Here is a 14,933-nt window from a genome sequence, read left to right on the forward strand (position 1 = left end):
TATGTCTCATAGAACAAAATTAGTGTTTTTTTTTCTTTGTTAAAAAGAAAAACAAAATTATCTTTGAATGACTACTACTACTACTACAACAAGAGAAGTTGGTCAAAAAAAAAACAAGAGAAGTTGGTCTAACAACAATTGGAAATTTAGCTCTTCACATCCCATATAAACTTTAACATGATAATTATTAATAATACAATTCCCCTGTAAATTATTTATCCACAAAAATATAACCACAAGATTGAAGAAGGAAGAAGATCAAAGGCTTGCATCAGCGTTAGAACCACCTCCTCCTCCTCCTCTCTTGTTTCCTGTTGTGTTCTTCAGAATCTGCACACACACAAAACAACTCAATACTTGCAACCAAATAAAAACCATTAATCACCACACCAACACAAAAAGAACCTAAACTAATTTGGAGATTATGATAGCTCCTTAGTTCTTCTAACTTCCTAAACTAAATTGGTGAGTCCTAGGCTCATTAGTAATTGCCAGCAATGTTACAAATCATTGAATATCCCAGATTATATCAACCGGCCAGATCGATGGAGACTTACATGTCGAAGCATCTGGTTCTCGTTCTGCAAAGTAGAGAGACGCTCTTCAAGCTCAGAGTTTTTGTTCTCCAAGTCTTTAACTCTGTTTTCCAACTCACTCAAGTAAGCCTTTTTCCTCTCTCTTGCTTGCTGTGCTGAAACTCTATTCCTCAACAACCTTTTCTCACCATCAAAAAAAATTTACCAAACAAACCCCATCACGCAACCACCCTTCCATCAACGTTACGAAGGGTAAAGATGTAAAATTTAAGGTGAAGAAAAAGAAAAGAAAAGAAAAGAAATCAAAACACCTCTTAAGACGCTTGTTCTCTTTCTCCGCCGGTGTCCTCCCTCGCTTCCTTTGACTTTCCCCGACTGTCGCCTGTGTCCTCTCCTGTCCGTTCGCCGATCCAGATTCTCTCCCTGATATTTCTTTCCCCGCAGCTTCTCCTCCGAACTCCGGCACTCGCCTTATCTCCTCATCGCTTTCAATTCCTACATAAAAACAAAAAGAGACTTTAAGCCAAAAGTTCGAAACTTTACTAACACAATTAAAAACAACAGATCTTCTCGGGGAGACTAAAAACAAAATCTACAGACCCAATTGAGAATTCATAAACCTAATACCCAATGCATGATGATGAAAATCAATGAGATCAGTCGTTGGGAGAAGGAAAAAAAAAACAAAAAGTACCTTCTTTGATCTCCAAATGTGGAGCAGAGCTTGAAGATCTCTCACTGCTTGATGGTAAAGAGCTTGCAGCTAAAGAGCTTGTCGCTTGTTCCTGCATTTTTTTCTCTTACTCTTTTTACAAGATCGATCAGACAAGACAGAGAGAGAGATAGGGAGAGAGATTGTTCTAGTCTTCTTAGTAGAGCGGAAAAGAGCGGGACTTGGGATTTACAGAAGAACCAACTTTGGGAAAGAATCTAATTTGCGATACATTTTTTTGGGAAGGGAATAAGATTAGTGTGGTCACATCCGTTAGATCTGAGGACAATCTGACGATTGTAGAGTGTGAGTCGTGGACGAAGCTGAGCCTTGAGGAAATACATGGGATCCAAAGGCCCATGAGGTTGGAGCGTGGGTGAAAACAAGCCGTTGGATCTGGTTACCATCTTACGGTGAATAATGGATAACGGGGACAATAGATGGGACCCATGTCTGTCCTGGACATAACAATTTCATTCTGTCACTTTGGCCCCACTCGCCTACAACGACCGTCAAAAGTGTTTTTTATTTTATTTATTTATTTTCTGGTGATTTGTTTTTTGTCACACGCATTAACTAACGAGTATTAAACTGAAGAAAACTACATTAACAGGAGAGGACGAAGTAAAAAGATTGTATAGTACAAAGTTTCTCAGTAAGAAGATAACTAATACTATAAACACACCTCGTATTACCAAAAAACAATGTCCTTGATGAGTTTCTGAGAATCCAGAAAGCAAATCATTGCCCATCTAAATGGAAACATTATAAATCAAACAGGAGCTTGATATGGAGCACGCTTATCTGGAACTCCGTCCTCTGCTCGTTTATCTTCGAACCACTTCAAAATTCTCTTCCTTGGAAGATTCGTCACTTGAACAATGCTGCTAACCACCGCATTCTATACACAGCATCATCATTAAACATTATATGTGAGAATTGAGATTAGAGCTGACGTTAAATTGTATTCAAATGTAAAGGAGAATCCTTACAGTGGGTCGTTTTGATCTTCTGTAAACTTTTTCTAGTGTTTCAATGTGAGCTTTCTTCACTCTTTTCTGAGCAGACCATCTTTGTTGCATCACATGAACTGCTTCGTCTTTTACTTTTTCGACAGGTTCGACCACAACATCTTCTTCTTCGGCTGATGATGATTCCACTGGAGTTGGATCAGGTGAGGAGTTTTCAGGTGCTGCTACTGGCGGTTTTTCATCTGGTAGTGTAGCACTTAACATTAGAAGCTTCGGAGGAGGGTCACGAAGTAATTCAAGAACATAAGCCCTGTCTAGACAAACCTCAGCTGCCAGATTTTTTATCTGCAGACCACAACAAAACCATCTATTAACAGTGATGCATTTGAAACTCAGAGGATCTACTTGTTCTTTGTCAATTCCGAAGCAAAACCTGTAAAGCAGACTAACCTAAGAACTATACTAAAGTATGGTTCAAACATATGTAAGGCTGTATGCAACATCAAATCATCAACATTGAACTGAAACTTACACTAGTTTTACGACGGCCAGCTTTCAATGCATAAGCCAATCTTCTAAGCTGCCAATTCTTCAGCTTACTCGGTCTTTCATCTTCTTCTTCACTGTCATCATCATTTTCATCTTCATCATCTTCATCATCATTATTATCATCTTCATCTTCATTTTCATCTTTATCATCCACAACATCACCAGTGGCTGAACCAAACAAGTCAATGCCATCATCATCATCGTCACCACCACCTAATACTCGAGCTAACTCGTCTGCTAATGCATTTAACTCTTCCTCACTGATCTCCTCATCATCAATTGACGATGTATCATTCTTCAAATCTTCTTCCAATAGATTAAACAATGCCTCAAATGGATCATCCTCTTCCTCGCTTTCTCCATTATCATCTCGCTCAAAACTTTTCTGTCAAAAATAATGAAACCTAAGACTAAGAGACTGATACGAAATCAAAAAGAGGCAAACCAATTCTAGTCCAATTTGGCCAAAGTAGCAGGTAAAAGCAAGTGCGGACATTCTGATTCTCATTATGTTTGTCTTACCTTTTTGTTCTTCTTCGGCGACGGCGAAGACGAAGACGCGAATCCTTTTCGATTCTTCCCACGAGCAAAAACAAGTACAGATCGAAGAGACGGACTGTGAAATGGAAGAGATAGACTACAAGGACTAGATTTCCGATTCCGAAATAGAACTCTGTTGACGGACACACGTGACGACGAAGAAAACGACGGAGGAAGAAGATGAGAGACGACGCCGGAAGAAGAAGATAGAGCAACCGCCATAGTTTTTATCTTCAAAACTGTTTGATGTTTTTTCAGTACAGTGATTTTTATAGGGAACCCTAAGAACGACGTCGTTTCATCCTTAAAGATCTAAACATTCATGCTGTTTCATGTCTTCAATGTAGCAAAGCGTGTCGTTTTAGTAAGTGTTTATTTTGTTCTTCGTCGTTATCGTCTGGTACTTACAACGGGTCCACTCTGTCTCTCTACACGAAGAAATTTGTATCTCGCTCTCTCTCTAGATTCGATTTCTTTCTGGCTTGATCATGGCGAATCCAGGGCAATCAAAGGGATGGCTTAAGAAATGGACGTCAATGGCTTCATCGGTTTACTTCGTCTTGATCATACTTCAGATCCCTCTCTTCAGGTAAAAATTCATACTTAAAACATATCTTTTAGCTGCGTAATTTGGAACCCTAGCTTTCGTTGTTTGACGACAGATACGTTAATGAATCCGAGATTTGGACGATGAGTGTGGATTGATGGAAACACAATTTCCTATTTTGTTTTAGTATGTACTATTAACTACTTGATCTCTAGACTAAGAAACTTTAAGCTAGTTTTGATTTGCTTAATCAACTTAATCAAGTAATAATTTCATAAAACTTGACCCTTGAGAAAGAGGTGCTAGTTTTGATTACTAGAATAGACTTTATATGGATCATTACTTGGTTTGGTTTGTAACTCTGGTGAATCTGACTTGATTTGTAATCTCAAAACAGGGTTCCATGTAGATCTGGTATGTGTTCATCTCCGATCCATGTGACATCGTCTCAGTTGATTTCTAGTGAGATCTTTCCTGTTCCGGTGATTAAGGCTCTCTTGTACCCTGGTGCTATTGTCAATGGTCTTGCCACCAACATGACGTTTCCAAAGTGGGAGAATGTCTTAGATATTTACAATCTCACCAATGTCAAAGAAGCATCTGCCGTGACCGATCTTCAGCGCCTAGAGGTCTCCCTAGATCTCTCCTATTCATCATTCTCACTTTCTGATTGTTTGTATTGCATTGTGTAGCAACTAATTACTAAGATTCATGTGCTCTCATTTCTGCTAACAGTCTCACAAGTGATTTATTTGTGTTCAGGTTCTTGCAGGGAGTTACTTTTCTGTAGCTGGAGCGTTTGTAGGTTTGCTAAAGCCTGGTAGGATGGGCATGTTTGGGTCATTGCTACTAGTTTGGGGTCTTGTTAAAGAAGGGATCTTAGGGAAGCCAGTAAATACTGACCCAGCCAAAACCGTCTATGTGTACCCGACCATGGTGATTGCGATGATCTGCGCTTTCTCTATGATAAAGTATGACTTGAGGAAAGCCACGAGGGCCGCTCCAGCTCGTCCCATTGCTAAACCTCTAATGAGTTCTTCAAAGTCTAAGCTGAAGTAGAGTTTTGATCGTGCAGTAGGGCTTGTTGTCTTGTCTTTAGTGGACATGCTGTGATAGGAGAATTACACTGTCGCACACTTCACTGTGTTATAGACTCTCATGTATCCTGCTTGAGTTATGTCAGTTGTTTAGTTTCTGTACTTTACTCATTTTCCACATCTGAAATCCAAAGTTTTTTTTTCTCCTCAAAAGCTTACCTGACCATATTTCCCATGAGACAGACTCGAGTTTGAATACATTGGTACTGAGTTAGTCTAGTGGAGGACTAGTCTAGGGGTTTGTCTGTGATAGCTCAACTACGGTATTGAAGTAGGTTTGAGTTCAGAGCTTTAAAGCGGTAATCAGGACTAAGCGTTAGAGTGTTTTCTAGGATTTGGTTAAGTTTAGGGGAGGGAGAATAACCTCAAGCATGGAAACTCATAGATTAGTGCATACCTACAGACTAATTCGACGAACTAGATCAGGCTTGAAGGAAACTGGGAAAAAACGAGATAGCAAGTGTTATGCAGAAGATGTTAAGTGTCGATGGAAGCGTTTCCATATAAATATAGCATTGTGAAATCAGAACAAACAACATAACAATCCAGCCATGAAACATGAATTTTATATTTATTATTACTTTTGTCCTCTATTAGATTTCCAAGAGCTCTTAGGTACAAAATCCCGCAGGATGGTGAATATGTAGCAATGGGATTAGAATTCTTCATAATGTTTATTTAAGTTAAAGGATGTGAAAAGTATGATGGTCAAAGAATCAAGGCGCCACACACAATAGCTACGGAATTACAGACAGACAAAACTGGCACAGAAACGAACACTGGGAAATCAATGGTCAAAGAGACCATATAACATCCAATGTCTGAAACTAGGTATTTGATCACCTGACTTGGCTACGCTTTCGTTGCTTGATGTCATCTTGAGAAAAGTGATGTGACTCGTTTGGGAGATGTCAGCTTTGCCACGCTCTTAAACTATCAAAGTCATGCAGAATTAGAACCAGTTCAGTCACCAATTTGTTTTTCACTTTTCTTCAACAATCACCTGTCTGATTTAACAGTGTTTGGAAGAGTAATTTACCTTTGGTTGGTTGTATTTCTCACGGGTGGCAGCGAGGGTACAGCCACTGGTGTTGAGCTGCAAGTCCTCCATTGCGAGAACTGTGCTCTTCAGATCAGCTACCTCATATCTGGTGTAGTGTTGCAGAGTAGGGTTCTATAACCAAGAGCATCCTTTTTATCAGTACTAAAACGGGCAAACATAAAAACAACGTTTTTCAAGATTTAAGAAACATGAGCTGACCCAAGGATGGTCAGTTTGGTCGAGTGTCCATCTGGCAAGGAAAACAGCTGAAGCAGCAGTTAGTGATGGCAGGAACCTTAGGAAAGTATATTCCATGAGTGTCAATTCGGCGAGATAGTTTGCTAAAAACTCCAATTCAATGAGAGGTGCCTGTAAAACAGTTATAAGAAAGAAGGCACTAAATTTAGATTCCAAGTTTCTGTAGAGGATTAATGACGGATGGGTCATTGTTTAATACCTTGTAAGAAGCTTGAGCTGCTTTAATAAACCGCCTGAAAAACATAATCTTGAGGTAAGATGAAAACTGAGTGGTACTATTTTAAAATGTGAGCTGGAAAGATGTGATGTAGCAGTTCTGCCCTTCAGTGTTTACCTCAGAAATGTTTTGGTGGTAGGAACCGATAATTTAAAGTGCACCAAATTTAGAACTTGAATCTCCATGCTCAGCACCTGAGACGCAGATTCTAGTTTGTTTATTTTTATCAAGAATTTTTACACATTAAAGACACCGAAATGTGTGATTTGAATGTTAATTACCTCTGGTTTTGTGTATGTGTTGGCCGTAATGAAACAAAACTCCTCCACCCGTGGAGCGCAAAGCTCTTCATATTTTCTACAAGGCCCAACAAAAGGTACAAGGAAGAGAAAGCCTTAGTTTCTCTACTTAACAAGTTTACATATATATATGTACGCGCTGTCCTTGTGATGCAATGCTATCTTATTGCTATAACCTGAAACTGACACACACACACACACAGAGAGACAACAACAAAGTAGGGACTTACGAAGCTATAAGCATGCAAGAGACACCAAGGAGCTGGAGTCTTTGCCTTTCAATGTAAGTGTTGGACAGAAACCGGTCGATAAGATTCACTGTTAGGTAAAGTGTATCTGGAACCAGCTTGTAGTCGTCAGAAACCTGAAAAATACCACGCAGTTCATTATTTTACTCAAAATTGTGGAAAACTATCATCAGTTTGTGCTCAAATTTTTCTAAGAAAGCTATGTATAGGAATGTTCAGTACCCTGTTCAATAAAAAACATGATCAGATGATGCCGTTATTCGCAAATATGTGCTAAGTTTGAAGGAAACTAACCTCTACAAGCCAGTCAATCAGAATCTTTCTCATGTCTGGATCGATATCTCGCTGCACAAGCTCCATATAATTAGCCAAGGGTCGTTGTTGAAGCTGCAAGAAAAAAGGGGTTATAACTCCAACAGTCTTTATATGAAGTTGTCATAATGATATTATTTACAAGAAGTTAATTGTGGAAAGATGTAAACCAAATATCTGCATCATGTAATTCAATACCTCTGCAACATGTATGTTGTCGTATATATCACCAGCATATAAACTGCAACACTGTGGATCTTCGACGTTGGAATCAATATCTACAACTTGAAGAAAATCCATGACACCAGATCCCTCTTCTTCTGCACAATCCAGTAAGAGATACATACCTTTAGTAAGTTTGAGGAATCTACATTTTGGTATAGACTTCAGTTGTTTCAACCCTTGACAGCACAACTTAATGGGAATAACTACTAAAATTTCAGCATTTTGGAGTCCGATGATTGAGTAAAAGTTGGCAAGGAATAAAAATGAACACGGAGTTGAGAAGAGTGTAGATTCTGTCATAATATTCATTATTCACAAACACAACAATTCTTACCTTTCTCAGTAACTTCTTCATCTTTAGAATTTGGAAGAGACGCAACTTGGGCTTCAGCCATCCTGATCTTGGACAAATCTTCTGCTAATTTTGATTTTTCGGTATGCATATCTACCATCATTTCCATGGCAATATTAGCACCTTCCTTTGCTGCTTTATTAGGCTTCTTTAGACATTTTCTGTTAGCCTGCAATGTAATGTCAATAATAAGAAGCAAAAGGGGGAGTTTGTAGGCTATATAACCAACATAACATGCACACCAAACAAGTTTACCTTGATGAATACCTATATAACCAACAGAAAATGAACACATTATCATCTGAAAATGTTTACCTTGATGTTGCCTCCCTTGAGGAGTTCTGAATAAATATTTTCTGCAGAAGCACTACTGACATCCTTAAGTACTGCACGTTTCTTTTGCTGTTAAATCAGAGGCAAGAAGATTAGAGATTTTAGCATCATCTGCTGTAATTCGTTCATGACTATTTATAAGAACATGTTTCATTACCTGTTTAAAAGAGGGTTTTGTTAAAGGTACTGATACTCCTCCCCCCAAAGCATTTTTAGCTCGTGATCTCGTTATTCGAACAAAATTCTCCTGAACATCTAAAGTGGAGACATTTTCTTTGTTTGCATTCGGATGCATCGAAGAAGAGGAATACATAATTTAGTCTAAATAAGCCAGTGGTTTAGCCAACCCTGCAGAACAAACAGGTTATAGTCATTGTCTATCCTATAACCTCCATCAAAAAAAAAACCAATGCAGCATAAATTTCAGGAAGAAACAAGCATAGAATAGAAATTGAAACGATTCCTTAATACCCAAACTGAACCACAGATCTCAATTTCACACGATTCTAACTACGGAGTGAAATCAGCTTAAACAAGCAAGCAACAGCTTATCACAACAAGTTTCATGTTTCCTCCACCTAATTCCTCATCGTTAGATCCAATTTCAAAGTTAATCATTCGAAATCGAGCAAAGCCTTGTGTTCTTCACAATCCCATAGCAAAATCCATTAAGAAGACCGATTACATAAACAAACAACGAGCTATAGCGTACACACAAACACACGTTTCGTAAAATCAAAATAAAAACACAAAAGAGGAACGATCTCAATAATTTCATCTTCTCAGTGATTACCCATGCTCGACGAACAAATACGCAGAAGCCAAAATAACAAACGGAAACAACAAAGAGGAATTATCTCAATCGATGACCGGAAAAAAAAAAAAAAAAAACATTCTCGGGAGAAATCGATCAGCCTAAAACCCAAACAACGATTAACACCGATCGATCAACACGAAGAGCAACAAGCTACGATTCCGAGAAAAAAAAAATCATAGAATCGGTAATCAAACAGGAAACGGTGAGCAAACGAGAGAGGTGATGATCATACCTGGCTGAGAGCAAAATAGGTTTATGAGTTTTGTGAACGAGCTCTAATGGCGGTAGAGAGAAGAAGGTCACGCTCCAGAGAGAGAGAGAGAGCGTGTGTTGAAATATGTGTAGGTGGGGAGGAGAGCGGAGGAGGAGCGGGGGGGAAGCGACTGACTGAAAAGGTACTGTTTGAAATTCAGATTATTTTTTGCGGAGATAAAAACAAAAATCAGAAAAACAAACTTTCTAGTTAGAAAAAAATAACAAAAAAAGACGAATTATTTGCTTTCTCAGGGAAAATCTTATTTTATATGGTAAAATATTGTCAAAATGTATACTATATCTTGGTCTTTATTACTATACAAGGAATAGTGCTACTGTAAATTAATTTCTTTTTAATCCATTAAATATGTTGGACCAGTGAAAAAATAGAAATAAAATTATATGTTGGGTAATTTATTTTTAAATAAATATATAAAATATTGAATCATAAAATACGTGGACAAATGATCGGTCGAGAAATATTCAACATATAGTAGACTGAATATAGAATTCTCAACGGTAATAACGGTTTTTCAAAAAGTAATATACGCGCTTTAATACACACAGTAATAGACTGATAGTTGATAATGTTCTATTTAAAAAAAAACAAATATTTGTATTAAATGTGATAAATGTTATGTACATAAATTACATTAAATATTATTCTAATGATATAATATCATTATCGTTTGTGTTTAATTTTACTATATTCTTAATAACATTTAGGATTTTATAATCAGAATTTATCTATTTGCAAACATTAAATCCGATTCACATACCAATCAATCTAGTATTCGACTTCAGATTAATTACAAATTTTGACATCGCTAAATTGATACATTAATTTTTTTTCAACAATTATTATCTTTAAATTAATTTGATATATAATTGACAAAATATATGGACAAATGATCGGTCGAGAAATATCCAACAAGTATTAGACTAAATATGGAATTCTCAACGATAGTAACGGTTTTTCAAAAAGTAATATATGCGTTTATATACATACGGTAATAGTTGAGAAGTTCTATTTAAAAAAAAAACTATTAAATGTGATGAATGTTATGTACATAAATTACATTAAATATTGTTGCACTAGTATAATATCATTATCGTTTGTGTTCATGTTTACCGTATTTCTTAATCGCATTTAGGATTTTATAATCAAAATTTATCTATTTACAAACGTTGAATCTGATTCACAGACGAATCAATCTAGTATTCGACTTCGGATCAGTTACAAATTTTGACATCGCTAAACTGTTACATTATTTTTTTTCAACAAATATTAATTTATTATCTTTAAATTAATTGGATTTATAATTGACAAAAAAATGAAATATATGGTCAATAACATTTATATGTTAATCTTTTTAAAAGGGAAACATAATTAAATAAATTTAAAAATTAAATGGAGAGGATAATAACAAAATTAATTGCATTCTCACAAGTATTTCAAAAGATATTATTCACATATAAGAAATTCATTTTTGTTCTAGTTAAGAAAACGTTTCTACCAATTCAAGAACATTAAATTATACGTTGTATTTGGTCATATACGAATCACACCCATACAAATTGTTTTTCACATGTAGAAGGAACTGAGAGAGCATCTTACACACTTGAACAAATGTTCTATACATACGTGTGAAAAAGGATTAGAAACAAAAATAATCTGTGCAATCAAATTATCCATTCTACAAAGTACAAACCTCGGATCTGATATAATACCACCGTCGTTTATGTGTACTTGAACAAATGTTATATACATACGGTGAATGTTTAGCACATAATTTACATCAAATGTTACATAAAGACAGTCAACCATGACAATAAAAAGGAAAAACATAAATGGGAGGATCACTTGGCTTAGATAACGTGGGCAACATTTAACCAGGGGACTTTTTGGGTCGGTATGGTGCTCGAGGTGCCTTTGTGTGCTAAAAGTACTCTAAATGCTTTTCGCTTCAAAATATACGTAACAAACTGAAAATCTTCATCCTCGCTTATAATCATCACCACTTGAGGCTCTTGGAGATGCAAAACCTCTTTGCAAGTCCATGCCAACACATAAGATATTAATTTCTTGTCTGTCATTTCTTTTATTCCTTCAAGATTCTGGATCGCATGGATCTTCATCTCCAAGTGTTGTTAACTTTGCTCCAAGCTGACTTGTACGGCCACAACCAACCACATGAATTGTTATCCCTCAACAGAATATTAGATTACCATTGTTGTTTGTGTTTGATTTTATAGTATTTCTTTTAATCAAATTTGAGATTTTACGATCAAAATTTATCCATTCTACAAAATACAAACCTGGAATCTGATCCAAATGCCAATCAATCTAATATTGGAGTTCAGATCAATTACAAATTTTAACATTGCTAAACTAATACATAATTTATTTTCAACTTTTTTGTTATCTTTAATTTAATTTTGTATCTAGTTGACCAAAAAATAAATAAATTTGATATATATGGTCAATAATGTTTATTTGTCTATCTATTTACAATGAAAACATAAAAGTAATTGCATTCTCACAATTATTCTGAAAGATATTATTCACATTTAGAAGAAATTCATTTTTTGTTAACATTAGTAAAAAAAAAACGTTATCAACAATAAGTATTTGATCATATACGCATACAAATTGTTATGCACAAATAGAAGAAACTCGTAGAATCCTTTACTTGTAACATGATAATTTGTATATACTTAAAACAAATATTATATACGATTTATACGTATGAAAAAAGAACTAGAAAGATAATTTTTATTTGGAGGAGGAAAATATTATATGGATGTATAAAAAAGAAAAAAAAAAAAAAAAAAAAAATCAGATACTGCAAAATGGGCCATGAATATTTTACTTTAGATTTTAGTTAACTAACGAAAGCCCAAATGTCGCGTAGTCGGAGTATCCTACTTTCATCGGCGGCCACTTTAATTCTAATTAACGGCGGTGACAATGAACTCTCTGTTCACCTCCTTCCGCCGTAACCTCCTCTTAAACCCTAATCCTCACAACCAATTCCTTCTTCATAGATTGTTATCATCATCTCCCCGTTCATTCCCGTCCATTCCCGTTGAGCCTCTCATCCAACGGTTACAATCACCCGCCGCACACGATTCTACATGTACTCCGCCGCATCATATCGCCGTTCCCGATCTCTCCACTATATCGAATCTTCTCGAGAACACTAACGTTGCTCCCGGTTCGAGTCTCGCATCCGCTCTTGATGAAACCGGAATCGAACCGAGTGTTGAGTTGGTTCAAGCATTGTTCGATCGGTTAAGTTCATCGCCGATGTTGCTTCACTCTGTGTACAAATGGGCTGAGACGAAACCTGGGTTCACGCTTTCTCCTTCAGTGTTCGATTCTGTTATCAATTCTTTGTGTAAAGCTCGTGAATTTGAAATTGCTTGGTCGTTGATTTTTGATCGAGTGAGAAGCGATGAAGGATCGAATCTGGTTTCTGCTGATACGTTCATCGTTTTGATCAGACGGTACGCTCGTGCTGGTATTGTGCAACAAGCTATACGAGCTTTTGAATTCGCTAGAAGTTATGATCCTGTTTGTAAATCAGCTTCAGAGCTTAAGTTGCTTGAGGTTTTATTAGATACACTTTGTAAAGAAGGACATGTTAGAGAAGCTTCAATGTATTTAGAGAGAATAAGAGTGATGATGGATTCAAATTGGGTTCCTTCTGTTCGTATTTTCAACATTTTATTGAATGGATGGTTCCGTTCAAGAAAGCTAAAGCAGGCTGAGAAGTTATGGGAAGATATGAAAGCGATGAATGTGAAGCCGACTGTTGTTACTTACGGTACTCTCATAGAAGGGTATTGCAGTATGCGTCGTGTTGAGATTGCTATGGAAGTTCTTGAAGATATGAAGATGGCAGAAATGGAGCTTAATTTTATGGTGTTTAATCCTATAATCGATGGTTTAGGAGAAGCAGGTCGGTTACAAGAAGCTTTAGGAATGATGGAGAGGTTCTTTGTTTGTGAATCAGGTCCTACGATAGTGACTTATAATTCACTTGTGAAGAACTTTTGCAAGGCTGGAGATCTCTCTGGTGCTAGCAAGATACTCAAGATGATGATGACACGAGGTGTTGATCCTACTCCGACTACATATAACCATTTCTTTAAGTATTTCTCAAAGCATGGCATGACTGAAGCGGGGATGAACTTATACTTCAAGTTGATTGAAGCTGGACATAGTCCAGACCGGTTAACATACCATTTGATCTTGAAAATGCTTTGCGAGGATGGGAAGCTGAGTTTGGCAATGCAAGTGATCAAGGAGATGAAAAACAGAGGAATTGATCCTGACTTATTAACAACCACGATGCTGATCCATTTGCTCTGCAGACTCGACATGTGGGAAGAATCATTCGAAGAGTTTGAGAATGCGGTGAGACGAGGGATTATTCCACAGTACATCACGTTTAAGATGATTGATAACGGGTTGAGATTGAAAGGGATGACTGATATGGCGAAGAGATTGTCAAGTCTAATGTCGTCTCTTCCTCACTCGAAGAAGCTGCCAAATACATACAGAGAAGCCGTAGATGGGCCGCCTGATAAAGATAGAAGGAAGTCTATTTTGCATAGAGCAGAAGCAATGTCTGATGTGTTGAAAGGTTGCAGAAACCCAAGAAAACTCGTGAAGATGCGTGGATCTCACAAGAAAGCCGTTCATGACGACGAAAACTCGATAGATGATGTAAACGAACAACATGGAGATGCAAAGGGTTTCGAGTGAGAGTACCCGGGAGTCTTGAAATCCTCAAGGTTGAGAATGGGCTTGTAACGGGCTCTTTAGTAGTAGAATGCAACGCCCATTTAATCTAAAATAAAACTTACAGATGACCTTTTCATGTAACCAGTCTAAAGCATCTTAAGCCTTTTCAGACACAACAGGAACGAAATAGAATTCAGACATTAAAAAAAAATGTAAAACAAAATTTTGTCTATAAACCATTTTGACTGATAAGTGTGTGTATTGTATGTATACATTATTAGATCGAATCTTACTAAAATTCGATCACGTGCCACTTGATATCATAGAAGTCTCTTACATAGACTTGACATATAAGTGGAAACGTAAAACAATTCGACATGTAAACATTCGGACCAAAAACTATAAACAGACAAAAGAAAAAAAAATGTTTATCAAAAATAAAAATATGAGAAAGGGGGGGGGGGGGGGGGGGGGGGGGGTGAAGTGAATAAACAAGAAGAAAAACAAAGAAAGACAGAGGGAATCAAAAGATGCAGGAGGTAGTGAGCGGTCCCTCTCTTCTTCAATGAAGCCTACGTAACAAACACAGAGGATGATGACATTATTATAATAAAAACTCTTATTAGGTTTTGTAATTAAAAAAAATGTTTTGTGTGAAAATTAATATGTCAGCGAAGGTCAAGCTGCTCTTTAAAAGCAACATGCCACTGAGATGTGTTCAGATTTTTGGGGCCACTTCTTCTCTCTTCGTGTAGATTATTTCTAAATTATTTTTTGATAAACGTTTTGGTTTTTGGGTATCGAGGTTCTCAATCATATTTCATATATCATCATCAAATCATCACTTCCCAAATTTGGGATTCAAATTCC

The 14,933-nt window shown here is 36.7% G+C and overlaps 4 protein-coding genes and 1 pseudogene across 5 annotated transcripts; 2 read left to right on the forward strand and 3 right to left on the reverse strand.

Annotated features, from left to right (window-relative positions):
• Window positions 1-123: 123 nt before the first annotated feature.
• LOC104705390 (transcription factor HY5) lies at window positions 124-1,561 on the reverse strand. Its single transcript, XM_010421382.3, has 4 exons — window positions 1,231-1,561; window positions 848-1,031; window positions 558-714; window positions 124-330 (listed from the first exon to the last, which is right to left on the reverse strand). The coding sequence occupies exons 1-4, from the start codon at window positions 1,325-1,327 to the stop codon at window positions 259-261; spliced, it is 510 nt and encodes a 169-aa protein (XP_010419684.1). The 5' UTR covers window positions 1,328-1,561; the 3' UTR covers window positions 124-258.
• Window positions 1,562-1,834: 273 nt separating this feature from the next.
• On the reverse strand, window positions 1,835-3,738 carry LOC104705391 (protein OVEREXPRESSOR OF CATIONIC PEROXIDASE 3). The gene is made up of 4 exons (XM_010421383.3): window positions 3,291-3,738; window positions 2,752-3,153; window positions 2,241-2,564; window positions 1,835-2,149 (listed from the first exon to the last, which is right to left on the reverse strand). Exons 1-4 carry the CDS (start codon window positions 3,528-3,530, stop codon window positions 2,021-2,023), a joined length of 1,095 nt encoding a protein of 364 aa, XP_010419685.2. The 5' UTR covers window positions 3,531-3,738; the 3' UTR covers window positions 1,835-2,020.
• LOC104705392 (uncharacterized) lies at window positions 3,643-5,105 on the forward strand. Its single transcript, XM_010421384.3, has 3 exons — window positions 3,643-3,897; window positions 4,253-4,484; window positions 4,618-5,105. Exons 1-3 carry the CDS (start codon window positions 3,797-3,799, stop codon window positions 4,912-4,914), a joined length of 630 nt encoding a protein of 209 aa, XP_010419686.1. The 5' UTR covers window positions 3,643-3,796; the 3' UTR covers window positions 4,915-5,105.
• A 399-nt stretch (window positions 5,106-5,504) lies between these two features.
• Window positions 5,505-9,547, reverse strand: LOC104705393 (cyclin-A2-2-like). Its single transcript, XM_010421385.3, has 13 exons — window positions 9,288-9,547; window positions 8,396-8,586; window positions 8,221-8,307; window positions 7,888-8,074; window positions 7,527-7,648; window positions 7,311-7,403; window positions 6,999-7,132; window positions 6,751-6,826; window positions 6,587-6,663; window positions 6,452-6,485; window positions 6,214-6,363; window positions 5,992-6,126; window positions 5,505-5,885 (listed from the first exon to the last, which is right to left on the reverse strand). Exons 2-13 carry the CDS (start codon window positions 8,549-8,551, stop codon window positions 5,826-5,828), a joined length of 1,311 nt encoding a protein of 436 aa, XP_010419687.1. The 5' UTR covers window positions 8,552-8,586; window positions 9,288-9,547; the 3' UTR covers window positions 5,505-5,825.
• Window positions 9,548-12,203: 2,656 nt separating this feature from the next.
• Window positions 12,204-14,315, forward strand: LOC104705394 (pentatricopeptide repeat-containing protein At5g11310, mitochondrial pseudogene; annotated as a pseudogene). The gene has a single exon (XR_015563283.1). The product of XR_015563283.1 is annotated as a pentatricopeptide repeat-containing protein At5g11310, mitochondrial pseudogene (transcript).
• The last annotated feature ends 618 nt before the right edge of the window (window positions 14,316-14,933 follow it).

This window comes from Camelina sativa, chromosome 8 (assembly GCF_030686135.1).
Source record: "Camelina sativa cultivar CO46 ecotype springtype chromosome 8, ASM3068613v1".
Lineage (NCBI taxonomy): Eukaryota > Viridiplantae > Streptophyta > Magnoliopsida > Brassicales > Brassicaceae > Camelina > Camelina sativa.